The 24,322-nt window shown below is 44.9% G+C and overlaps 2 protein-coding genes across 2 annotated transcripts; both read right to left on the reverse strand.

Moving 5' to 3' along the window:
- Positions 1-1,760: 1,760 nt before the first annotated feature.
- cass4 (Cas scaffold protein family member 4) lies at positions 1,761-14,416 on the reverse strand. Its single transcript, XM_070902839.1, has 7 exons — positions 14,319-14,416; positions 6,024-6,446; positions 5,268-5,351; positions 5,031-5,147; positions 3,187-4,503; positions 2,940-3,053; positions 1,761-2,766 (listed from the first exon to the last, which is right to left on the reverse strand). The coding sequence occupies exons 1-7, from the start codon at positions 14,319-14,321 to the stop codon at positions 2,353-2,355; spliced, it is 2,472 nt and encodes an 823-aa protein (XP_070758940.1). The 5' UTR covers positions 14,322-14,416; the 3' UTR covers positions 1,761-2,352.
- Positions 14,417-15,428: 1,012 nt separating this feature from the next.
- cstf1 (cleavage stimulation factor, 3' pre-RNA, subunit 1) lies at positions 15,429-22,602 on the reverse strand. Its single transcript, XM_070902860.1, has 6 exons — positions 22,561-22,602; positions 22,009-22,229; positions 21,636-21,913; positions 21,322-21,519; positions 18,470-18,860; positions 15,429-16,107 (listed from the first exon to the last, which is right to left on the reverse strand). Exons 2-6 carry the CDS (start codon positions 22,175-22,177, stop codon positions 15,848-15,850), a joined length of 1,296 nt encoding a protein of 431 aa, XP_070758961.1. The 5' UTR covers positions 22,178-22,229; positions 22,561-22,602; the 3' UTR covers positions 15,429-15,847.
- Positions 22,603-24,322: the final 1,720 nt, after the last annotated feature.

Here is a 24,322-nt window from a genome sequence, read left to right on the forward strand (position 1 = left end):
TCTACAATATGGGACCTTTAATAAATGAAGTAATGTCCCTGCTGTCACCTCCTAATGTTCCGTGTTACTTTTTTTTTTTTATAAAGCCCTCATGGAGCAGTTGTTTCGATCTGAGCACTTTCCTGGAATTTCTCCTCATCATGTATCAGCCCAGAACATTTTGAGTTTGGTTTTTATAACTACAATTTTATAAAAAATTTAATTTCAGAGAAGCAGACACCTAAATCGCATACTGTTAAAGAGTGTGACTGTGATATGTAAATATATAGATATATATTTAATCTAAGTAAATTCCAAATGTCCTGTGTAGATAATCACAATTTCCTTCAGCAAAAAGCATGTGAATGATGTTGTATCCCAACACTACTGATAGAGGGCAGCATACAATTATGAACTGCTTGTGTGTGTGGAGTCATTCAGTAGTGGACCTCTCCTTTATTCCCCTATATATATATTTTTTACTTTGTTTTCTCAACATTTTAGCCAGTAAGGTGATCTAGACCCTCTGTAAACCAAGGAAGCAGACTTAAGCTGTGATGACAAGCGCTCAACCTGCTGAAGTGCATATACTGCACACCATTTGCTATTAAACAACTGAAAACACACCCGGACTCATAACATATTTCTTTCCATCCCTGCTCTTCGAGATACCCATCACCTGTCTGTTACTTTTAGAATGAGGTACTGATAATTGAATATCGCATGCCTTCAGGTTTGCTGCGTGGTAATTTGATTGAATACAAAATAATGAATATGCACCCCGTAGACACGATATCAGCTATAATGAAGGTCTTAAAACTAGATTTTGAAACGGGACCTCTTCAAGACATGGCCTCATGATCAGGCAATAAAGCAGGACCCCCTTGAAGGCCCTTGAAATTGCACGTTAGTTGTCCAATAGTTGTGTTTGATTGTAGTAATGCTGTTTTGGGTATCAAACTGTGAAAAAAGAAATACAATACAATTTATTAGTTAAATCATGCAGAAATGTCAGATGTTTCTTATTTCACAATGTGGCCTGAAGGCAACCATAACATAATCTTAATTAGAGGGTCAAAATACAAAAAGTGTAATGACTGATGGAGTAACCGCATATATTAGTTGTATTTTCTTTCATTGTACCTGGGTTATCTTAATGACAGGACTTTCTTTTTGAAAAAAAAAGTGTAATCTATCAATGCATATATCGCATGTTCCTATTGGTACAACTTTTCATACTATTCTTGAAAGTGAAAGGTCCTCATAGTGTTGGCATCCCATAGGCAATAAGTGGGTGGTAAAAGGTTGTAGGCAAACACTGAAGCTCAACCAACCCCAGGGTTCCTGTTTTGTAATGACTCACTGACCCCCTGTAAAGGCAGTGCAGTGGAAAAGTTTCAGTTCCACTGAGCAAAATAACAAGTCAAACTATTAAACTCTATCAAAGCAGCCAAGATATCGTGACGTTTAGTCCCTGGTATGGGTAAATCACCAAAAACACTGGATGCTACATTTTAACTAACCCTAACCCTCTCATAATGCAACCAACAACATCTATTCATTAAACCCTCCCTGCCTGTAAAACACCTATTATATTAAATCATAAATCTGTAGACTTGGCAATAACTGTGATATAATCAGATTCAGCTGACCTTTCTGTGTAAAATACCCTTTAATTTTGTAATATTTTGGAAAGAGAGCTAAATAAATATCCTTTCTACGGAGGCCACTACTGTTTTCTCTATGTACGCTTCAGACAGACGTTAACAAAACAACAGAAATAGTTTTCAGCTTTTCATTTTAATATCAATAAAAAAAATCCAACATATGTTGTACTCAGTCTCTTGTCAAGAAAAGTTTGGGAATGCATAACACATTTTTTTTTTTTTTTTTTAGAATATTTACATAGATATTCACAAAAAGTAGACTGTATCAAACTACTACCCTGGAGAGTATACCTCTTACACAATAAAGTCATAAAATAGATAAAACATCCACATAACATATTCAGAGAATATAAAATTGTTGTTAATCATATAAAACAAATCATATTTTACACTTTATATGTAAAATTACATTTTAAAATGGGCTTGAGTACAGTATCCTAAATGTGTAACTCCGCTGTGCTGAAGTCTTTAATTTCAGTACAAATGCAACTCCATACTTGGAATTGTTTTGCTTGTCCCAGCATCATTAACATTTTAACCAGTACCTGCATTCATTATGATAACATTCAGCAAAAAGCAAAGATCTTTTTGGCTAGTGAAGCTTGAAGGTAGTTGGATATGAAATGAATGTATAAGGAAACAGATCGCTAAATGACTGAATGATTTTTGCTGTACAAACAAATCAATATGCTTGACACGTGTGCTCTCAGAGGTCAAGCGATATCCGAAAGTGCTGTGCTCTTTGTGCCAGTTCCTTTGCAAACTCTTGAGCCTCTTGCAGAGCTTGCCTATCTGGGAAATGCAGTGCCGCCTTCTTGGTGGCCACAGCCAGTTGCTTCAGGAGAGCACACAGGTGGTTGCTCTTGCACAGGAGGCTCTGGCTCGACCCTCCACGTTGGGCCTCCCTGTACAGGGTGTCCACCAGTCTTTGGCCCACCATGATCACCAGCTTACTTTGCGAGATGAATTTCTCTGGTGGCTGGCCCTCCCGAAGACTGCCCACAAATCCCCCAATGGCTTTCTGGAGAGCGCCAAAGTAAAGCCGGCAGTGCTCTGACAGGGAGGACAGACGGTGTTCTTCTGTGCCACTGCCGGACTGAGTGGAGTGACGCTTATCAGCCTAATCAGTGAAGAAATGTAACAAAGGAGGTGAAGATGACCACATATTCACCTGAAATCCTGGATAGCGACATTGTAGATAGATGAATAAAAATCTAGGCAAAGGTGTTTTTTTGTTTTCATCGTGCTCATTGAGTAGGAACAAATGCCTTGAGTTATGTTACTTACGTGTACCTTGTCAGAGTCTGGTGTGACATTTTCTTTTGGTTCCTTCTGCACTTCTTTCTGCACTTCTTTCTGCACTTCCTTCTGCACTTCCTTCTGCTGCTTTTCAAAATCATTCTTAGTCTGAGGAAAGGCAATAGCAAAAATATTACATTAGTAAGTATGCCATGGTGTTTTCCTTGGTTAAAAGCTCAATATTCAGTGACCAGAGTAACCTATATTATTTGTAATGACTTAGATGATTAGAAGCTTTCACCTGTAGCTCTACATAGTCGTTGTCATCTTCCACTAAGTCCCCTACTTGTTCACTTCCATCAGGACTTGTCTTTGTTTCTGTCTGACCCATGGTGTTGAGAGGCTCTGGATCTTTCTGAGGGACTCTGAACAGAAGTTTGCCATTGGCATTGATGATGGACACCAGGCGCTTGACGTCCTCTGGAACAGTGCGCGCCACCATAACGAAGCGCTCCAGTTGGTCAGGTGTCTGGACCTGCCCCAGGTCCTGACAAAGTGTACTGAGAGGCCAGCCAGCCATGTTAAGAGCACTAACTGTTTGTTGTAGGATCACACCTGAGTCTTCTACGATGGACAGCTGTTTGTAGAGCCTCGTCTGAAGGTTGGCATCGGTCAAACGGCGGGCATTGCCCTTAATGTCCAGGGCAAAGTTTAGGAAGGATGTCAGAGAACACGCAATCCCCTCTGCTGCTTCTTTGATCTCCTTCAAGTGTTTCTCCAGATGTTTTTTGCTCCTCCAGTGACTGCTGACAAATTCCATGAGACGGGGCACGGCCCTGCAAACTGACTCCTGCAGGTCTAGAAGTCTGCGACAGGCCTCGTCCTGGCTGAGCGTCACTTCCCGCAGAGGCTCTGGAGAGGAGGAGCTCAGAGCCAGAGAGTCACAGGAGCTGGTGGAGGAGCTGGAGGCCGTGCTGATTCTTTGACTGTCTGCTGCAGACAGACGTAAGGTTCTACCTCGCTCGTTGTCCTCCTGCGCCAGTGACTCCCCGCTTCCTGGAAGCTCACGGAAAGACGTACAGGCCAGGAAGTTCCTCATTCGCTGCAGACGCACCCTTGCGAGTTCACGAGCATTGCTTGAGTCACCCCTGCACTCTAGGGGTATATGATCACTGGGGGCATCACTGAGAACTCGGGTAAGGGGTTCTTCCTGGGGTGGAACCGCATATACTAACTCCTCTGTGAGCTTCTGTGTTAGGGGCTTGTCATAAATCGGGACCTTTGGCAGCACTTTGGGTGGACTCGGGATGTCAAGAGAACTGGGTTTTGGTATATCATAAAGCATGTGAATTGGACTGCCTCTTTGAATGGGCCAAGCATGTGCTGGAAGAGTGTCATAGAGCTGCCTGCAAACACCTTTGGAGGGCATGGTATCATAGGGGCCTTGGGGTGGACTTTGTTTCTCAGGAACTACTGGCACATCATAAATCCACTCAGGCTTGCAGGGGTTGGGAAGGGTGCTGTATCCGCTGATCGTATTCTCTTGGGCCTCTGTGGCTGAGGGAACTGGGATGTCATAGTTTGGGTCCAGAGGCAAAGGCGGTGGAACTGCATACACCTGTGCACAAGAAGAAAGTTGTCGATATCACAGTTATGCAGAAAGAAAGGCCCTTTAGGAATGAAGCAGACATTCATTTCTACTTTGAAAGTAAGTGCCTCAGTATGCCTGTGCTTGTCAGATTGTCTAGGAGCATCAGAAACCTCCAGTCCACACCTTCCAGTTGGTTTGGGGCATGTCATGGTATGAATGTCTCCCTCAAGCTCTTGTTTCATTCTTCACACAGCTACTTTTCATGTCTACAACCAAGTACAACACCACGAATGCCTTTAAGAAGTGTGCACCGTTATCTCCATTTTGTTCTATTCACTGCATTGAGGCTACAAAGCAGACAGTGAGTTCTTGGAGAGAGATCAGGGAGGCCTTAAAACGTAGTCAGACGTCACGTCCTATGAACTAGTTCATTTCCAGCATACTGAGCCTTTAGCAGAGGTAAAGAATGTATAAAAAAAATGTTGAAAGAAAGATTGCATTTTAAAGGGAGCACATCATAAGTTCCTTACTTCATCAATCACTCTGAAACTTACATAAGAGTCTCCTGGACTGCTGCACCTTAAACTCTCCGGAGAGTCAAATCTTTTTTCCAGCTCCGAAATTGGAAGCAGTGAGTGCGTTCGTGGCATATGTCTTGGAGTTGTTGATGCCTGCAAATAGAATATCATAGTAACAGTAAAGACATCAGACTCGTACCAGTGGCAGAATATCTAGTGTCTAGATAGTCACTACTTGTGATGCATTTTGTTGTGTATTTTTTGGGAGCTCACAGTGAAAAGAGAAGCTCGTCTTGCTTGGCTCGGGACATCGTAAACCTCCCCTTTTGGACTAGACACCATGCTGAAGAATGAAGGCTGCAGACAAGACAGACAGGCTGTAATATTGGGGTTGACTGGCAACACTTGCGCTGCTTTGATCAAAGCTACGTCTACCTCGTTGACCCCTACATCAACGCATTTATGGGGACAGTGTTTGCTCTGAAGCCTGTTGAGAGTGCCAGAGAACCCTATTATGCATGCACTTTGCCAATTAACGCAGCTCTATAATAGAAACCATGCAGCGCATTGAATATTAGGTGGCTACTGCAGAAGGGAACAGGACTCCCCTGGAGCAGGAGAGGAAATGGCGAACATGTGGGTATACTTCTCCCCACCTTCTGCTGCACAGGCACCCATACAGACACTTCTGTCTTTTTGGAGTCCCTGGCGGCATGAGCTGCTGTTTGCAGTTAAAAGTGTCTGAAGTCTGTGTCTGTTTGTCTTTTACAGGCCCATAAAGACCCCGGTGCTGCATGCCTGTCCCCATGGAGAGGCCCCTGGTCCCCATCTGTAAGCTCTTTTGCCAGCAGGGGTTTCACAGCCTTGCATTTCTGCAACAGTCTACCGCTCTAATCATGAGAGTGAACGCTTCCCCAGAAAAAGGACTAACTTTGACCTCAGAGCAATAGGCAGACTCGCATCTACATTTAGGTTTTTTGCTCTTTTCTACATAAGTCCAATCTTACAAGTAGAAAAAACGGTCTGTACCTTGTTTCCCTCAGGTCCTTCTGTGCTGTGCTTAAGTGCTGATGGGACTGGACTTTTTGAAGCCAATAAAGGAGTGGACGGGACCTTGTAGATCATGTCCATGCGTTCATAAGCTGGGCTGCTGGAGGGTCGGGGCACACTTGGGATCTGGTAGATGTTTTGTGCATTTTCATCAGTTTTAGCCTCAATTAATTGGGGTTTTTCTGTGACATGGCATGAGGAGGCTGCAGTAGTTCCAGTCTGTGGTAAAAGCTGCAGCCTGTTTGCTGGGGCCAGTCCGTGCCGTCCATAAAGAGAGCACATCCACCATCCACGGGTGCCGGCCACATTTTGATCCATCACTGTGACGATGTCCCCTTTTCTGAAGGCAAGCTCGTCGGCACACTCTGCAGTGTTGTCATACAGAGCCTTCGCAAGTTTGTTCTAAAATAAAGAGCAGAGAAAATGCAAACGAAAATTAGGAGACAAAACAGTGTGCGGCACATTTTAATGACAAAAGCAAGATATTTGACACACGGTAAACCTCACAGATCCACATTTAGATGGAAGTACATAGATGGAGTACCATCTATTCCACAGGTCTTGAATGCAATCCATTTTTTTTTTTTTTTTTTTTTTTTGCTGCCGTGGGCTATGACAACATTTCCTCTTGCAAAATGTTGCTACAAGTTGCACATTGGAGTCGTCATCAGATTCACGAGCTAAAAATTGCACAAAGCCATTTCATAAATCACAATGAACACAACTAAGTCACTCTTTCCCCGCACTGATACACGGATTGTAAAACCACAAGAACAAGAACAACAGTTTTGAATGACACCTTTCTTCGCTCTGTGTATTTTCACTTCCCATTTGTGCTCCCTGCAGAGAGGTAAATGGAAAAACAAGTTTCTTGCAAGCATCCTATGCCGTCCCTCCAAAAATACATTGAATTGTGCAAACGAAGTCTCATTTCACTCCACATATTTTGAATCTGATTTGTTCTCAGCAATTGAAGAATGACCGCCGATTATTATGCATTGATGTTGGGTCCCTGTGAAGTCGCTGCCGCGTGTTGATGCATTCTTCATAGTCATAGTTCATAAACCACCACCACTACCACCCCCCCCCCCCCCCCCGCGCTCTTTTCTTGACGTGTTACTGCAGTGTCAACTTCTTTGCTGTGGTGGTGTCGTGTTGTGCAGGGTGTGAATAATGAAACATGCCTCTCAACCAAAACCACTAAGCAGAGCTGAACACACAGCGGTGCTTGTGGTCTGACTCGCTGTGTAGCTACACAGAAAGGTGGGTGTTGACGCTTATCTCATCGGTTCGTCTTTTCAGTTCTCGCAAGAAAAAATGTATAATTAGATCGCTATGCGTCATAGTCATCTGGCCAGCGGCGCAATCTTTTTGCGGCCCATGAGAGGATTTTGACTTTCTACTGATACACCCACATACCACTGGTCCATTTTCATATTGTCAGCCACGCGCTTTTCCAAGCCACATTTGGCTTTCTGAAGCAAACGCTGTTCTGCTGAAAATGTACTTTTTTTTTTTTTACAGGTGTTTGTGCAAGCTAGGGTTTACTGTTGTAGTGAACCCATTTGAAACTAGCGTAGGGTTAAGAGACCATATTCCTTTTCTTCCCATGATATTTACAAACCACACCTCTTTCCCTGATCTGTCGGTTGGGTCATCGCTGGTGGCGATGGCCAGGGGTTAACCATCTCAACTCAGCACTCAGCGGACACAAACACGGAAGCATCACACGAAATCACCCTCAAGGCTCGCCAGACGTGTGTCAGATCAAAATTTGAATGTGCAAATATACAAATCATCCAAAACATCCACAGTACATCATCCCCCCCAATTACATCCGCAGCAACGTCCGGAAGCAAAAAGCATTCAAGATCGAGAGAAACATCATCCTCACAGGTACAGAATACTTACAGAGAGCAACCCACCACCCAGCAAAGCTGATCCACGAAGCACACATGGGCCATCGGAACACCCCTCTCACTCTCTCTCCATAACCCTTCCAAACAAACCACCATAACTATCAAAATCCCACCTCCCATGATATATACACGAACATACACACATGTACACAATCACACACGCACGCACTTTGCAAATATATATATATATTTTTTTCTTGCTCATTCCAGTCGGCTTTCTCTAGTTCTTCTCATTCATTTATCTTTATTTTTTCCTCATTTATAAAACCAAAGATAATTAAAAAAAATTGTTTCATTTTGAATTGGCTCCTCCCCACATAGTTTTGAATCTCTTCCAGCCACAAAGACAAAGGAGTCCTTCATGGGAGGACAAGTGAGACGTAACATTGTTAGAGGCTAACTATCTCTTTGCTTTCTTTATTTCACCTGCTTCTTTCACCTATTCCTTATCTGATATGTGTGTGTGTGTGTGTGTACTTTCCATTCCTGCACACCAGTCTTCTCAAAGGTACTATAGATCCACGCACTCTTGGTTTATATGTTATATTATTTGATTATTATTATTACTGATGCACTAACATATAAACAGGATTTTTAATGGTGTAGGTGTGGCGGAGCTCATTTGAACTATTTTATACACTGCTTGGTGGTTAAATTTGTAAATCTGTAACAATGCTTTATATTTTATAAGCTAGTCAAAATGTTTGTATGCCAATCTTAATTTACAAAGTAAGTAGTGACATCAACTGTCAAATAAGTGTTTTCCCCCTTGAGAAGCATAAAAAGGAAATATTATAATAATTCAATATTGTAATACAAGTACCTCAGAATTGTACATAGGTTCCTGCGTAAAGGTACTTGGCTAGCCGAGATGCAAGGGCAAGACACAAGCATGAGGAATAAACAAAACAAACACACACCACCCTCAGCTGATAAGTGTGTGTGTGTGTGTGTGTGTGTGTGGGGGGGGGGGTGCTCCTCTGCAACAAAGAGCCCCATTCACCATCAGAGGCCAACATGCCCAGCACCTGTTGGGATGCAAGCCTGTGGAGCACACTGACCGCAGCGGCGGACTGTGCCCCCCAACCCCTCAGCACACACACTGACACACTCACTCACACACACACACACACACACACCAAGTCTCAGCAAACCCCCCTGCCTAATCCCCTGGGTCGTGCTACAGACATAAGATGACAGTCAGGGGCCGTACCGCGAAGATTTACGTCGTTGTACTTTCTCCTTGGAATCATCGGCTCACAACACCCTAAGATGCCACGACAAACTCTCACGCTTGTGTTACTCCTGATATGACGTGTGTGTGTGTGTGTGTGTGTGTGTGTGTGTGTGTGTGTGTGTGTGTGTGTCTGCAGAGTTTCCGTGCCTGTAATTGAAGTGGGCCACACATGCCATTTAAACCGCCACCTACCATGTGACCTGATTATTGGCGACACCTAATTTGATATTTACCCCTTGTTTTCAAACCGCAACTCAACATGAGCAACTATCAGAATTCAGGTCACTTGTCCCCTCCCCCCCCCCCCCCCCCGCGCCCCGTGCTGTGCTCACCCTGATTCTGCGTCTGCATGTCGATCACCGAGTACAGTAACAAAGTCAGATTCAGCTGTGACTCTTTTGGATTCCTGCACACGCCTGCTTGTGCAGATCAGCCCCCCCCCCCCCCCCCCCACCACCACGCCACCCCCGACAGCTGGCCTTCAGCACTTTAAGTGCACAGCTGTCTCTGCCTCTCTCCCTCGGCCTCTACCGTCTCTCCCGCTCCATCCTGTTCACAAATGAACATCAGCCCGGCAGACGCAACGCAAGAAACGCTGTTCAAAAGAAAATTCCAGATAGGAGCTTCTGTTCAGGCAGCAAGCCGCCTCACGCCAAGTTAGGCCACTTCAGGCCATCTCAGCTGTCTCTAATCAATACAAAGCAGACGACAGTAGCGCAAGTGGGAAAGAGTCATAGAGTCAGTGGTCTTGCTTAGTAATGTCTGCTATACGGTAATATTTAACCTTAAGATAGATGACATGAGCTAACATGAGCCACTGGTCAGAACAGACCGGTTAAGGTTGTACCAGCTCAACTCCTGTATGTAGTGCATTGAAGTGAGTGATTGATTGCCGAAAACAACGTTTTGATAAGATTTTAGGGTTTTTTTTGGGGGGTCAAACTACTGTCTCCGAGGTCTAGAGTGAAGAAGCAAAACATGGATGTACAAAATGCAAAACACGTGCCCAGTGGGTTCACCAGAGCTTTGAAACTACGAGTGTCACCTTTCACACTACGGCCATTTTTATCGATTGTTGGCATAAAAAAAAATATTGATTAAAGCTGCTTTAAAAAGCAGTCCGCAGCCCAGTTTTTTCACCCAAACCCCCCCCCCCCCCACCAACAAATCCATTTTTCCCAAAGGTGGTTTCTGTCATTTCAGGTAGCTCTTAACACGCTGATGTTTGTTTTTCTGATCGGTTTGGTTTTAATGAGTTACTTGATGCTATAAAAACAGGGTGAAAGGTCATGACTGACAGCTGAGATTGACCGTGGTGTGCTCGAGATTGGGTGTATCTACGGGACCTCGACCTCACGGCTCCACACCCCCCCCCGATCACCACTGCGCAGACTCTGGCTCCAAATGACGTCACCAGCGCAAGATGGCAGCGGCCGTATCCGGGAGAGTTTGGCTTCATGTTTGTACAGCGGGAGGAAGTGGAGACGCATCTTTATATACAGTCTATGATTCAATTTTTCGATTCGATTTTTTTCTACACACACTGAAAAATTCATCTAGTTAGGTAACTATGCTATGCAGCCATTGACGTGCATTAATCAGGTATTTCGTAACTGCGCTAAAGGCTGGAAATCCCCACTTTTGAGTGATGCTGTTGGGTAATTGCAAACTTTGCCCCATATAATCAGAGAGCACCTGTGGAGACACAAAATTGAGTCAACATAATAAGAGCCACTGGAACAGGGACCAGACCAGGAAGTGGTTCCCAGTGTGGGAACGACGACTCTTGGTTCACTCTGACCTTTCGCCCCTTGACAGCCTGGGCACGACCCCCGGGGTCAGGTCGGCACCTCATCCATTATACATTCAGACACATGCCAGGTCCAGCACAACACCCATGGAGACTATGAACAAACCTGCCACACACACACACACACACACACACACGACTAAAAGTTCACTAAAATGTAGAAAAAGGTTCATTTTCCCAGACAAAGCGGAGGGAGCAGGGTGTTCAAGATGATCTCTTTTCTTGAATTTGGACAGGAAGTCAGCCTGTAAATATGACAGATTAGACTTTCCCACAGTATCTTAGATACAAAGACAGGGCGGGGGGGGGGGTGGGGGTGTACGAGGAGGAGAGACAGGGACAGACAGACAAACAGAGGGAAAAACACTGAAAGAGAGAGATTTGTATCCCTGTAAATCATTTTCTGACGGGTTGGGAATTTGTTCCCGGTCGATGATCAGTTTTATCATCTCAAACGATCCTCATGTGACGCGCTTCCATGGAAAATCACCTTTGTCAACCCTCTCTCCAACCCAAACAAGTCCAAGAGGAGGCTGTGGGAGACTAATTCAGGCTCTGTGGCAGTGACTGTGACTCGCTATAGCTGCCCTGGTATTTCCTGTAGGGGAACTGGTGAGAACTATGTCAAAATCTCATACACAAACGCACACACAGCTAATGACAACTTCCAACCAACATTCCAGTTCATCTTACATCGTATCTATAGCAATATAAGACTAACGAAACAGTAAATAGACTTAGTATGTTTCAAAACTAAACTAATTATGATATTAATGCGCTAAAGACGGTGAGCTGGTGCGCTCCAAAAAACGAAACCACTTTCAAGGAGATATTTAGAGAAGTATGAAAGACGGGGGGGCCGACAAATGAGCTGATTCAGCTCCATTTCAATGTTTGCCTATGGCGCTTTGGGTCAAAACAAGACTTTCTGACTTGTTGAACTGTAACAGCAAACAGAATGAGAGGAAAATACTGGAAGGTGCAGTGCAGCAGAGTAGTCTCAGTCATCTCCAGGACAGTTTGTTGCCTCCCAGAGGTATGACAGTTAACGCTGGATGACAGACTGGATGTGAATGTGAGCAGCAGCAGCAGCAGCAGCAGCAGCAGCAGATAACAGGCGGCAGCTCGGTGGCAGGAACTTATCTCGCTGCTCGCACTCTTTGTTTTTGTTTTATTTATACTCACACTTCCTCAGTCTCATCTTCTGCCTTTTGTCGGACCGAGTGCATTCCCTATGTGGCCGCTTCGTGCGGACCACTGCGCCACCACGTTGCCCCCTTGCAGCTGTCGCGGCGTGAAAGCGCACGTTGGGTCTTTCTCCGCACAGTACCTTTTGCCTACCGAATTAAAGGCGCCACATTAAACATTTGAAGATGGCTGCTTTCTTCGCGGTTATCTTCAACACTATAATACCGTTAAACAAATAGGGGAAACAAGCCTATACACTGCTTTTAACTTGTGTGCAACATGGTCAGATTTGCGAGAGGGCTCGCTTAAAGGTGCCTTTTTGGGGTTTTTGACCACCGTTGGTGCTGTGGAGCAACGTTTTGATAAGATTTTTGGGGGGTTTTTTTTGGGGGTCAAACTACTGTCTCCGAGGTCTAGAGTGAAGAAGCAAAACATGGATGTACAAAATGCAAAAAATTCCAAAACACGTGCCCAGTGGGTTCACCAGAGCTTTGAAACTACGAGTGTCAACTTTCACACTACGGCCATTTTTATCGATTGTTGGCATAAAAAAAAATAGCCCTGTTTTTTCACCCAAACCCCCCCCCCCCCCCCCCTACTAAAACCAAACCTGACATCCTCTTCTTCTAAATGGGCCTACAGAGAAGTGGTTGCGGAAAGCCCCAGTGCTGTTGCAGGCCATGTCGCTGTGTGTGCTTGGCGTACATCCTCGAAAAACGTTTGGCCCTTTTGAGGTAGATTAACAATCCTCAGCAGTTAAACACGGTTGGACGGTGGCTGGATAACATAAAGGCACGCGGTGGATCAGACCCGACGTCCTTCATCGAGATGTGGCGGCCTCCCTCCTGATGCATGAGCCCTCATGACTGTCTGACTGACTCCCCGCTCTCAGACGCTAAAAACAGCAACGACGCATCACTCAAGGGGCGTCCCAAAAATAGCTCTCTATGAGCTCAAACAGAAATAAATTCCAACGCACAGGACGGAAACGAGATTGCTTAAGCTGCCCGGTTAGTCATCCGGCCAAGCCGGTCGGCGTTTCTAAAGAAGCGATGAATAAGATGGGTCTGCTTTGCATGGGAAAACGTCAAGATGATGCACATCCTTTCCCTCCACTGTGAGCTACAGATAGGACCTGGGAAGATTACGCTTTGTTATTATTAAGGGGTGGCATGGTCCCGGCTCCCCCCCCCCCCCCCCCCCCCCCCCCGTCATGTCAAATTGTCCTTGAGCAAGACGCTGAACCCTAAGTCGCACGGCAGTAAAGCGCTTTGGGAGCCGTGAAGGTTCCTATATATGTGAAGACCATTTATTATATTAATAAAGGCTTTTTGAATATTTTCCACCAAAAGAACCCCCCCCCCCCAAACCAAATGAAATCAACCAGAACTAGACTGCAGAGGAAGAGTCAGGCATAGGCTTCATCTTCATCTACCTTGCAGTCCCGGTCTAGTGACTTTGCAGAGACAAAAAGGCCGCAAACGCATTCAGAGAAACGAACTCGCCAGCAATCAGTGATCAACCTTCAAAAAAACACTCCAAAGGCATCAAGCTGGACCGAGGAGGCTGAGGTTTCAGCAGCACGGGAGCCCAAAAAGGGTGCAGAAAGTACAGTGCACTCGCAGCAACAAATGTGATCAGCTGTTTGAAGAGCTGAGAGCTCGTGTGGCAACATTTATAGGTTTTAGGCAAACGAACCAAACACTAAGGCGACCTTTCACGTTTAAGAAATGTTCGCCAGCAGCCCGAAAACTGATAATCTCCCATCTGAAGGCCGCGCGCGTAATGAGGCTCATGAAGTTTCACTCTCGGATCAGTGTCAGGATCGGGGGGGGACCCTCTCAGGTTGCAGCCCACAGCAGGGCAGGTCAGAGGGACTGTGTGTGTGTGTGTGTGTGTGTAGAAATAGGCGGTAGCTGACACCGCAAGTTAAATAGAAATCCAAGCAGGTGGTCTTACAGGGACTCTCCTCTGGACAAGCAGAGCGGATCCAAAAGACATCACAGCGTACATTCGAAATCATTCAAACATAAAAAGCAGACTTGAGCTCATAATTTAACTTATTGTCAACTTCTTTTAAAGGTCATTTTTTAAGTGAGAGGCAGCGGAGCAGGACTCACCATGTTTGTCAAGGAGCAGTTGTGTCCACACAGAGAAATAGGTCCGTCCACGGAGGGTCAGTCTTCAGTCAGTGGACCATCTCAGCCATATGTGTGTGTGTGTGTGTGTGTGTGTGTTTGAAGACTCCTGGGGATTTAGTCCTCCTCTGTCTCGCCAGCATATTGTCTGAGCTGTCACTGAGAGCCAGACCGCTTTTTACACCCGGGGTAGGGGAACCGACGTCCATGTCATTGTCAAGAGCCGCTTTCCTGCAGCCCCATTGGCCCAGAGAGACACCCCCCCCCCCCTTCTCTGCAGCTGCCCCTCCCCGTCCACTGTTTTTCTTTTTTTTTTTTCTTCTCCATTCAGCTTCATGCCACTCTCTTTCCCCTCCATCTTTCTGATAAAGCAGAAGTCCACCGCTCGTCACTAGTTTACTTTTCCAACTAACTGAAGGCATTTTTGTTATGGCGTTTTTTTTAATTTTGTTTCCTCTTTTCTTCTAAATTTGACGTACTCCCCCCACCCCCACCCCCCCCCATATATGCGAGACATTTTGAGGCAGGAAGGGGGCAGGGGTTGTTTGAAGCTGAAATTCTTGTGGCTTTACTCGTTGTTGTCTGGACAACACAGACAGCAGCGTCTGGGGGGGGGGGGGGGGGGGGTGAGCTGGGGTTGGGGGGTTGGGGAATGCAGAGGAGTGATGGGGCAGGGTGACCTCCCAGTCAGAGGGTGCAGGTCGGGAGTCGAGAAGGAAATCAGGAGCTCTTGTCTCCTTTTCTTTCACTTTTCAGATTTTTTTTGAGGATGTCGTGAAACACAACAAAGTATTGTTTTGCCAACAGAAAGCTAATCTGACATTTCAAGTTTATGAATTTACCCACAGACAGAAACAAATACCACAATAAGTACATGCATAACTATGGCAGTGTGTGTGTGTGTGTGTGTTGTGGCATATCACGGCTCATTTGTGTTCCCTGCAGTTTGCTCACTTTCTGCAGCAACAACTGTGGTCTTAAAATATCTACAGGATATCACCATAGCTGCGGTTATGAGCTCTGAAGGTGGGTGTGTGTGGGGGGGGGGGGTGTTTCATCATCAGAGACAGAGAAGAGACTCGTTCCTTTTAATTGTTTAATTTAAAAAAAATCTGAAATTACAACAAAAGGACATAGACAACGTATGACGACAAACCAACTCTGCTGCCGCCAAGTTTCCAAGCAGTGAAAGGAGTTTTAAAAAAAAAAAAAAAAAAGGTCAGGCTTTCAACTCGATAAGACAAAAGTTATCAGCGTATCATTCACAAAGTGTTGTTGTCAAAGAGAGGAGACAACAGTGTCCTCGCTCTTTACTCTGAAGATGGTGACAACTCTGTCTTTTCTTCGGTGCTGCGCCATAAATTCCGCTGCACAGTTTCAAATGCAATGAGAATGACACCGTAGATCAGGAGAAAGTGACGAGTTCACCGAGGTCGGGGAGAGTCCAGCATTCGGTCTGGTCCTCAGCGAGTGGAGGCGGAGCGGAAACGGTGGGGCTTCGGGATGCGCCCTCAGTCTGTGGTGGTGCGGCGGTACCAGAAGCGGGCCCTGAAGTCGTCGCTGCAGGTCATGAAGCCCGGATTGGTGGGCGAGTGGACGATGCAGCGGACGATGTTGTTGTGTCCCAGGGACAGGAGGTTTTTCCTCTCTGCTGTGCGCGAGTCCCAGCAGCACAGGCTGATGGTGCGCTCATCCGGAAGTAGCACGTAGTCCTCTGTGTGGTTGAACACGCCCTGTGTGCGATGCATCTGACGGCCGCTGAGCCCCGCACCTATAGCAGACGGGGGGGAGGGGGGGGGGGGACAGGTCACTGGGAGGGCTCACTGCACCGCAAACGCCAAAACTTTAATTTACGATTCATTAACCATTGGCTCACGCCGCCCCCCCTTCAGTTACGTCTAGGTCAGGCAAACAAAAAAAACAGGGTTTTTATGGACAGCCTCGACTCTCCATGTCAGTCACCTGACCTCACACTGATCCATACTTACAAAAAGTAGAAGCAAGCTGCTGTCCAAGTGTCTGCTGGACTTCAGCCAAAGCAGACAGCTAAATATTTGCAGCCAAATATAAATGAAACTTTAAGATTATGGGCTGCAGCTAACGATTATTTTCATTATGGATTCATCTGCCGATTATTGTCACGATTAATCATTTAGTCTATAAAATGTCAGAAAATTGTGAAAAATGCTCATCACAATTTCCCCCGGAAACCCAAAGTGATGCCTTAAAAATGGCTTCTTTTGTCCGACCGACAGTCCAAAACCCAAAGACCCTTCATTTAGTCTCATAAACGGCAAAGAAAAGCAGCGAATCCTCACATTTAAGAAGCTGGAAACCAGCGAACGTTCGACATTTTTGCTTGAAAAATGACTGAAACGATTACCAAAATAATTGGCAACTAATTTTCTTTCAATCGATTAATCGTCGCAGCTCTAATGTCCAGTTATTTCCTAAAACTGGGGCCAAGTGTGTTAAACAGCTCTGATTCCTACACTGTTGGTCAGATGCGGATGTCAGCACCCTCAAATTAAAGTTGAGAGCCAGAGTCACAAACCCGACATGCCCAGCGCAACGAAATGTGTCACTAAGCTAATACGTCGCTAGCTTACTGTCAACTATTACTGTGCGGTGTTAAATCAGCACCTGTGAGCTCCAAAGTGTCTAATGCAACATAATGAAATCAGAAGTAGACGGTTTCCATAGTGGAGGGATCAAAGGCTCAGAAACAGTTCTGAAGAAATTATATTTACTTCACTCTGCCCGCACCACAAGAAAAAAATAAAATAAAAAATCCACGCTGTGTTCATTCACACCAAGAAGGACAGAAAGCGTCACTCTGTCACTGCAAAAAAGAAACTGCACCCGCTGAAGAAGATGGCGTCACCGCTCGCTGAACTTTTCCGAAGGCCGAAGGTTTAGAAGAACAACGGAGGAAGCTGCGACACAGCAGCGTGTTCCTCATAAAGTGGTGGTCAGTGTGATGCAACAGTTACTCTGTGACGGGTTATGAGATTTGTGGCAAGTTTCAAATGTCCCTTCGGCATGTTTTTTTTTTACGCAAACTGAAAGCTTACTGTTCCATTTTGAAAATGTTTCTGATCAAACTGTCAGCTGCTTCAATTAAAAACAAGGGCACGTCGTCACTACTCCGCTAGGGGGCGCTGCTGTGTGGTACACTCTTCACGTCAACTTGTTTAACGGAGAAAATATCATGTTGAGCAAAAAAAAAAAAGAAAAATGTAAAAAAAAAAATCACACTTTGCATCTTGTTGAGTTCCTTCCTAATTGTCTCAAATAGACTTTTTTTCCATTTTGTGACTTTGTTTTTGATGACACAAGCGCAATATCTGTATTTCATGCTGCTAACGCTGCTATCTGCAGATACGCCTCGACACACTTTGGAGTTTAACATTTATGTTTGGCGTACATAGTATTTATTTGGCACCTTTTTTGTTTGTTTGTCATACGTCAGTTTGTGTATACTTAATCTGATGTAGGCTGCTGGGATAAGTCTGGCGCCGTTCTACTCCTCCTCCTCCTCCTCCCGCAAAACTGCGCGTTACTGTTTTTCAAAATCCGTGGCTTTAACGGGTCCAGTGAGCCCCTCCAGAGCCCAGGACGCCGAGGATCAAGTTCCGTTCGTCTGATTTAACAGTAAAAGCTGTAAGATCACAGAGTCTACATGCGTCGTTTGCTATTTTATGTGGCGTTTTCTTTTGCGGGGATTTAAGCATTTCAATGCCAGAAGTGTAGTACATACTAGATGCTCACAATGTGTATAGTTTTGAAAAGGTACCGTGCTTATCTGCTTTGGTACTTCCTTTTCGCGGCTGTGACTTTTCCTGTTTTTGTTGTTAAAGACAGAACTCCTAACAGTTCCTTCTCGTTTTTTCTTTTGGTAACATAGATGCACCTTTCAGTACACTTTTATTTCATTGCTCACAATCTATAACATAGTAACCGATACATACACTGCACTTTCATTCATGCGTTGTCATTTATATTTTTCTGTCTGGATACATTTTGGTTTCATTTTGTATATTGAGTATCTAGTATGACATTTCCCTTTAACACCCCCCCCCCCCCCCCGTATGAATCTGTATTGTGGTTCAAACAAAACACATCCTCCTTACCTGTGTACTTGACCAGAGTCCGGCCTGTAGAGATCTCCCACAGTTTGACCACGGAGTCTTTGCCACTGGACAGGATGTACTTGGAGTTCTTGGAGAAGATGGCGGAACATACCTCGGCTCCGTCGTGGGCCTTCTCGAAGGTGGTCACGCAGCGGTTGGAGACGCCATCCCACAGCTTGATGCTGCCGTCCTTGCTGCAGGTGACGTAGCTGTTGGCGGTGGGGTTGTAGCTGACGCCGCTGATGGTGTCCGTGTGCTGGTCCAGCGGGTTGCACGACACGAAGCACTGGAAGGTGTTGACGTCGTAGAGGCGGAGGGTGGGGTGCTGCGTACCCACCAGCAAGAAGTCGCCCGATGGGTGGAAGGAGATTGAACGGAGCATTTCGGCTTCCTGCAGGGAAGATAAAACGAAAGGGGGGGTCGGATCCAGATCGATCGGGATTAAGAGCGAGGGAGAGGCGGTTGCTGCGCTCAGGTGAACAGAGATGTACAGTGTAGGTTACAGTTTGCCCATGAATAAATGCTGCAGCTCCTCAATAAACAAGAAGTGCCCGCGTTTTGCTTCCCAGCTGCTGGGTGAAAGTGAAGCGATCTGCCGTGGAGGACAGCAAAGTCTTCCCTGTGCTACTGAAAAGGGTCTGGAAGCTAGCAGCTTTGGTCCGCCAGGAGGAGAGGGTTTTCAAAAAACTCCGTTACTTTCTTTCCTGTTATTAATTTATTTGTTAATGTATTCTTGTCTCAAAATATAAAAAAGTGACATTTAACTCGTTGAGTGGTGTGAAGACATTATTATCTGGCCTCAGGCAAGGAAGGACACTTACGATTCTTGATTATGACGTTGTATTTGTCTGTAATTAGCAAATTTATGCTGACTTACAATAAAACCAAAAAATGACATTTAGGGAAGTTGGACTGATCTGTTGAAATTATACAGAAATTGAAACACGAATGAAGTAAATGGTTAAAAAATGCACTGCTGGCATGATCAGCAGAGGTTAGGCCCGAAACCAGCTGGAAATGAAGCTGGCATGATCAGCAGAGGTTAGGCCAGAAACCAGCTGGAAATGAAGCTGGCATGATCAGCAGAGGAGAAGTTACATATGAGGTAAGTGGTGACAATTCACCCCCCTGCCCTGACGTGAATAGACCATTATATGTAAATGAGGTCTGTATGTTAAGCCAGTGGTGTTAGTTCATTTCAAGTTGTGTAGGTTGTTAACCCCCAGATTCTGTTTTGCCATGGGCCCCACACTCATTGCCTATCACAAGCACGTAAGGGCAACTTAGAGCCCTGCTCTAGGCGAATATCAAAACTGACCCCCCCCCCCCCCCCCCCCCCTCTATGCTATAATTTCCATGTAAAAGAATACAGACCTAATTACAAAAAGGTATGTAATTCCTCTATATTTTTAGCCTAATTATGCTCATCACTTAACTATATGAAACAAATTACCAGCTGATTATCAATTCGGAAAGAGAATATAATCACACAATTATATGGTTGTAATTTCCGAGACATTTCAAGGAAGTTACTTGCTCATTATCATCAATTTGTCTCAAACAGATGCAGAAAAACTAGTCCATGCATTTGTCACGTCTAGGCTGGATTATTGCAATTCCTTATTATCAGGCTGTCCCAATAAGTCCCTGAGGACACGTGTACTGACAGGAACCAGGAAAAGAGATCATATTTCTCCTGTGTTAGCTTCGCTGCACTGGCTCCCTGTAAAATCCAGAATAGAGTTTAAAATCCTTCTCCTGACCTACAAAGCTCTTACTGGTCAGGCACCATCATATCTTAAAGAGCTCATAGTACCCTATTACCCCACTAGAGCACTCCGCTCCCAGAATGCAGGGTTAGCTTGTGGTTCCTAGAGTCTCCAAAAACAGAACAGGAGCCAGAGCCTTCAGCTATCAAGCTCCTCTCCTGTGGAATCGGCTCCCAGTTTGGGTCCGGGAGGCAGACACACTCTCTACTTTTAAGAGGAGGCTTAAAACTTTGCTTTTTGATAACGCTTACAGTTAAGGGCTGGCTCAGGCCTGCCTGGACCAGCCCCCCCTAGTTATGGTACTATAGGCCTAGACTGCTGGGGAGACTTCCCATGATGCACTGAGCTTTCCTCCTCTCCCTCGTCATCACAGTCCAATGCATGTTACTAACTTTATATCTTCCCCGGAGTTTCTTTGTGCTTTCTCGTCTCGCAGGTTGCTGTGGATCGTGGTCCTGGTACGCCTGGGTGCTGCCGCCATGGGCCTGCCTGACTCTCATCACTACAGTTATTATGTTTTGTCGTAGTTCTGTTGCTATTAAAGCTGCTATTGCTATTAGTACAGATGTAACTACTATTATCAGTCATATTTCCAGTATTATTATAATTATAGCTGCTATTTCTACTGCTAGTGCTGCCATACATCTCTGCCTGTCTGTCTGTATCTCTACGTCTATCTCTCTCTCTCTTTCTGTCTGTCTCTCCCCCTATCTCTTTCTCCCTCCCTCCCTCTCTACGTCTATCTCTCTCTCTCTCTGTCTCTGGTCTTTTGTTGTGATTTGGCGCCATATAAATAAAATTGAATTGAATTTAACCAGGAAATAACGGACATGGGAACAAAGCGTTTGCGTTTCCTCACGGCTATCAAGTAACTTCGTATTGCTTCCCTGGAAATGTATTAACAAAATGACCAGCTGTTTATTACCTGCTTATTGGGAGATAGCGGAATATAATTATGAACTAATGTTGGGGTTATCTGGGGTAAATGTTGGGGTAACTGGGGTGTCCTACTCACCCACTTACCACTCACCTTACTCCACCTCCCAAACTTATGACAAACTGGTAAACTGTACGGAATCTGACCTGTATGTACTTGAATGCTCTTTTTGCAGACGGCTTTGAGTAGTCAAACAGTTTTAGGGTGTAGTCTCTCGAGCCAGAAGCTAGGATCTGTTCAGTCGGATGGAAGGCAAGGCAGGTGACTTCGTCGACGTGGTCGTACAGCGTTCGAATCACAGGGTGATTCTCCATGTTTTGCTGTGCCGTTTCGTTCATCATCACCTGACGTATCAAGAAAAACACACACACACAAAAACAAAAACGGTAAACATAAACCTGCTGGATTTAAAAAAAAAACAAAAAAAAACAGTGCACACTGGTCTCACATCTGCCTCTACCTCAATAGGCATGGCGCTCTTGGCCAGCATGCGTTCAGTATCCAGGATCTTGATGGAAGCGTCGGCAGAGCCGGTGGCAATCAGCTGGCCATCGCGACTGTACGAAGCGACGCGGCACGGACCCTTGTGGGACGTCACGTAGCAGGTCTCGTACTCGGACGCCTCCGGGGACATTGTCTGGACATCGGCGTCGAATTCCAGATCGATACCCACGCCGGGTGCCACCGTGTCCGAGCGGCCGATGGCGTACTGGACCGCACTGTCATCATTCTCCATCCCTGGGGAGGGAAAAAAAAAGGATGGAAATTGTTCAGTTGGGGGCCTCACACACACACACACACACACACACACGTCAGACATGCAGAAAACGCACCTATCTTTGCCAGCTGCATGAGTTGCTCGGAGGGTGAAACCACACTCTGTGGTTTGACCTCATTGATGAGACTGTTGGCGATGTTGGTGTATCCATCGTAGAGGAGCTGGCTTATGATGAGCTTGTACAGGTGCTGCCGGTCCTTCAGAGTTGGTTTGGGACGATACATGGCGCGTCAGCGTGACCACGGGCGGGCCCGTCCACAGTGACAACTTCGCTGGCTGTAACGAAAGACACAACGCGACACAGTTATGACACACAGCCAGTTTTGCTAACATGTCTAACGCAAGTCTCGAGCATATACACCGTTAGCCGGGAGCGCGTTGACGTTGTGGCCGCCCGCAACGAATGAATGGAACTTGTGCTTAGCAGTGCTGCTAACGACGTTAGCTTTGTTGCGACAGTTACAACGGAGCGAAGACAACGGCGCAGCTATAACCGCGAACCGCGTGGACGTCTGCACTGTACAACAACAACGGCATTATGCGCCGTTCAAGGACGTGTGCTGAATATTATTGCTCGCTGTTCGTTTTAAAAAAACGTTTGATTCACCCTCTTCAAACTTCCAATGGCGCTCCTGGACCCAACCGTGCGTTACGCTTTACGTATTTGCGTCTTACGTCACGGCGCTGAAAGACGTGAGGGTTGCCTTCACGGTAAAAACAGCATTTTTCACACGTAAAGTTCACCGTGCGGTTAATTATCAAACACCGGCGTAATGCCTCCATAGTAAATGAGACAAAGAACAGAGGTATTCGGTGTAACACCCTAAGCTGTAAAATGTGACGTTTAGGTGGAGAAAACCGCGGCCGCGCAATGATTACATTTGTAAAAAAAAAATTATAAATGACATTGATCACAAACAGACGTGTCCTTCGTTTTACTCTGCGACAGAAAGTAGCTTAAGTAAGCAAAAAAGTAAAGTAAGACTCTACTACAAACTACAACGGTCTTTTTTTGTCATTAAGCTATTAAAAACACGAGTACTCGATGGTGCATTTACAAGGTACCTGAAGGCAACATACCTTCCTTTGCAGGCCAAAAATATTCTCAAGCGCAAACAGCACATTCTCTTTCTTTCTGTCTTTCTTTCTTTCTTTCTTTCTTTACCTGTCCATATAAAACCAATAGCCACAATTACCTTTGCCTATGATTACTGTTGAAACAATTAGTCTATTAGCATAACATTAATTGACAACAATTGTGATAACTGATTCATAGTTTAAGCAGGCTGATTTTTAAACAAAAATGCAAAATGTGAGCCGTTTTCCAGCTTCTAAATCTTGAGGATTTGCTGCTTCTCTTTATTTTATAGGATTTTATATATAATATATATACAGTGCTTAACAAATGTATCAGACCACCACCCAGTGAAAGGTGTTTGCCCCCGCTGCCCTAAATGAACAGTATTGCTGATGACCAAAATATTTGATGTCTCTGTAATGGTTAATCCACCAGTATGTGCAAGCCAAGCTCTTTAATCAAAATGATGTCTTTAATGCCAAAATATAATTATTGTTGTTATCCATGAATTCTCAAATTTACTGTTTTACAAAAAAGCTGAAAGAAATAGTAAAGCACATTATTATTTTTTGATTGAGATGCCAGATTACAGTTATTTACTTGCATTCCTGAACAGAAACATTTGTTTTAATGGCTGCAAGAATGCAAGCTGTTATCAGGGCCAAAGGAGGTCGTACAAAACATTAAGATTTTTGGTTAATATATGTGAATAAGGACTATTTAGTCGTTCCAGTTTATTTGCCTAATAAATAACAATACAATTTTTTGTTTGAAACAAGTTTTTGACAGATTTCTAAAATATTTGTGTTTTCTCATATTTATGACAGGTGGTCTAATACATTTGTTAAGCACTGTATATACATCAAAAAGCCACCGTGGGATCTGGGAAACTGTGATGGGAATTTCTCTCATGTTTCTAACATTGTACAGACTAAACAAAACAAAACAAAAAATCATTTCTATTTATTTGTGTTTAAACCTTATTTCACCTCCGGATGTGTAGGCCTTACACTCATGACCCAGCAGAGGGTGCACAAGTACAGCATCGAAAAGACATACAGAAAGAAAAGCTGTAATAATTCAGCCCAGGTTTTGATCTCAGCTTTGTTGCTATAATTGCAGCCTTTGGCTTTGCAGTCTTAAGCGTAAAAAATGCCTTTTTGCAGAGCTACCGAGCACATCAGCCAACACTGTGTTATAGAGTAATACAGAGACGATAGTTATTGTTGGTAGCAGTGCTGAAGACAAAAGTGGGGCATGAGACTGCTACTCTCCAGCTACTGAAAAGGCA

This window comes from Enoplosus armatus, chromosome 3 (assembly GCF_043641665.1).
Source record: "Enoplosus armatus isolate fEnoArm2 chromosome 3, fEnoArm2.hap1, whole genome shotgun sequence".
Lineage (NCBI taxonomy): Eukaryota > Metazoa > Chordata > Actinopteri > Centrarchiformes > Enoplosidae > Enoplosus > Enoplosus armatus.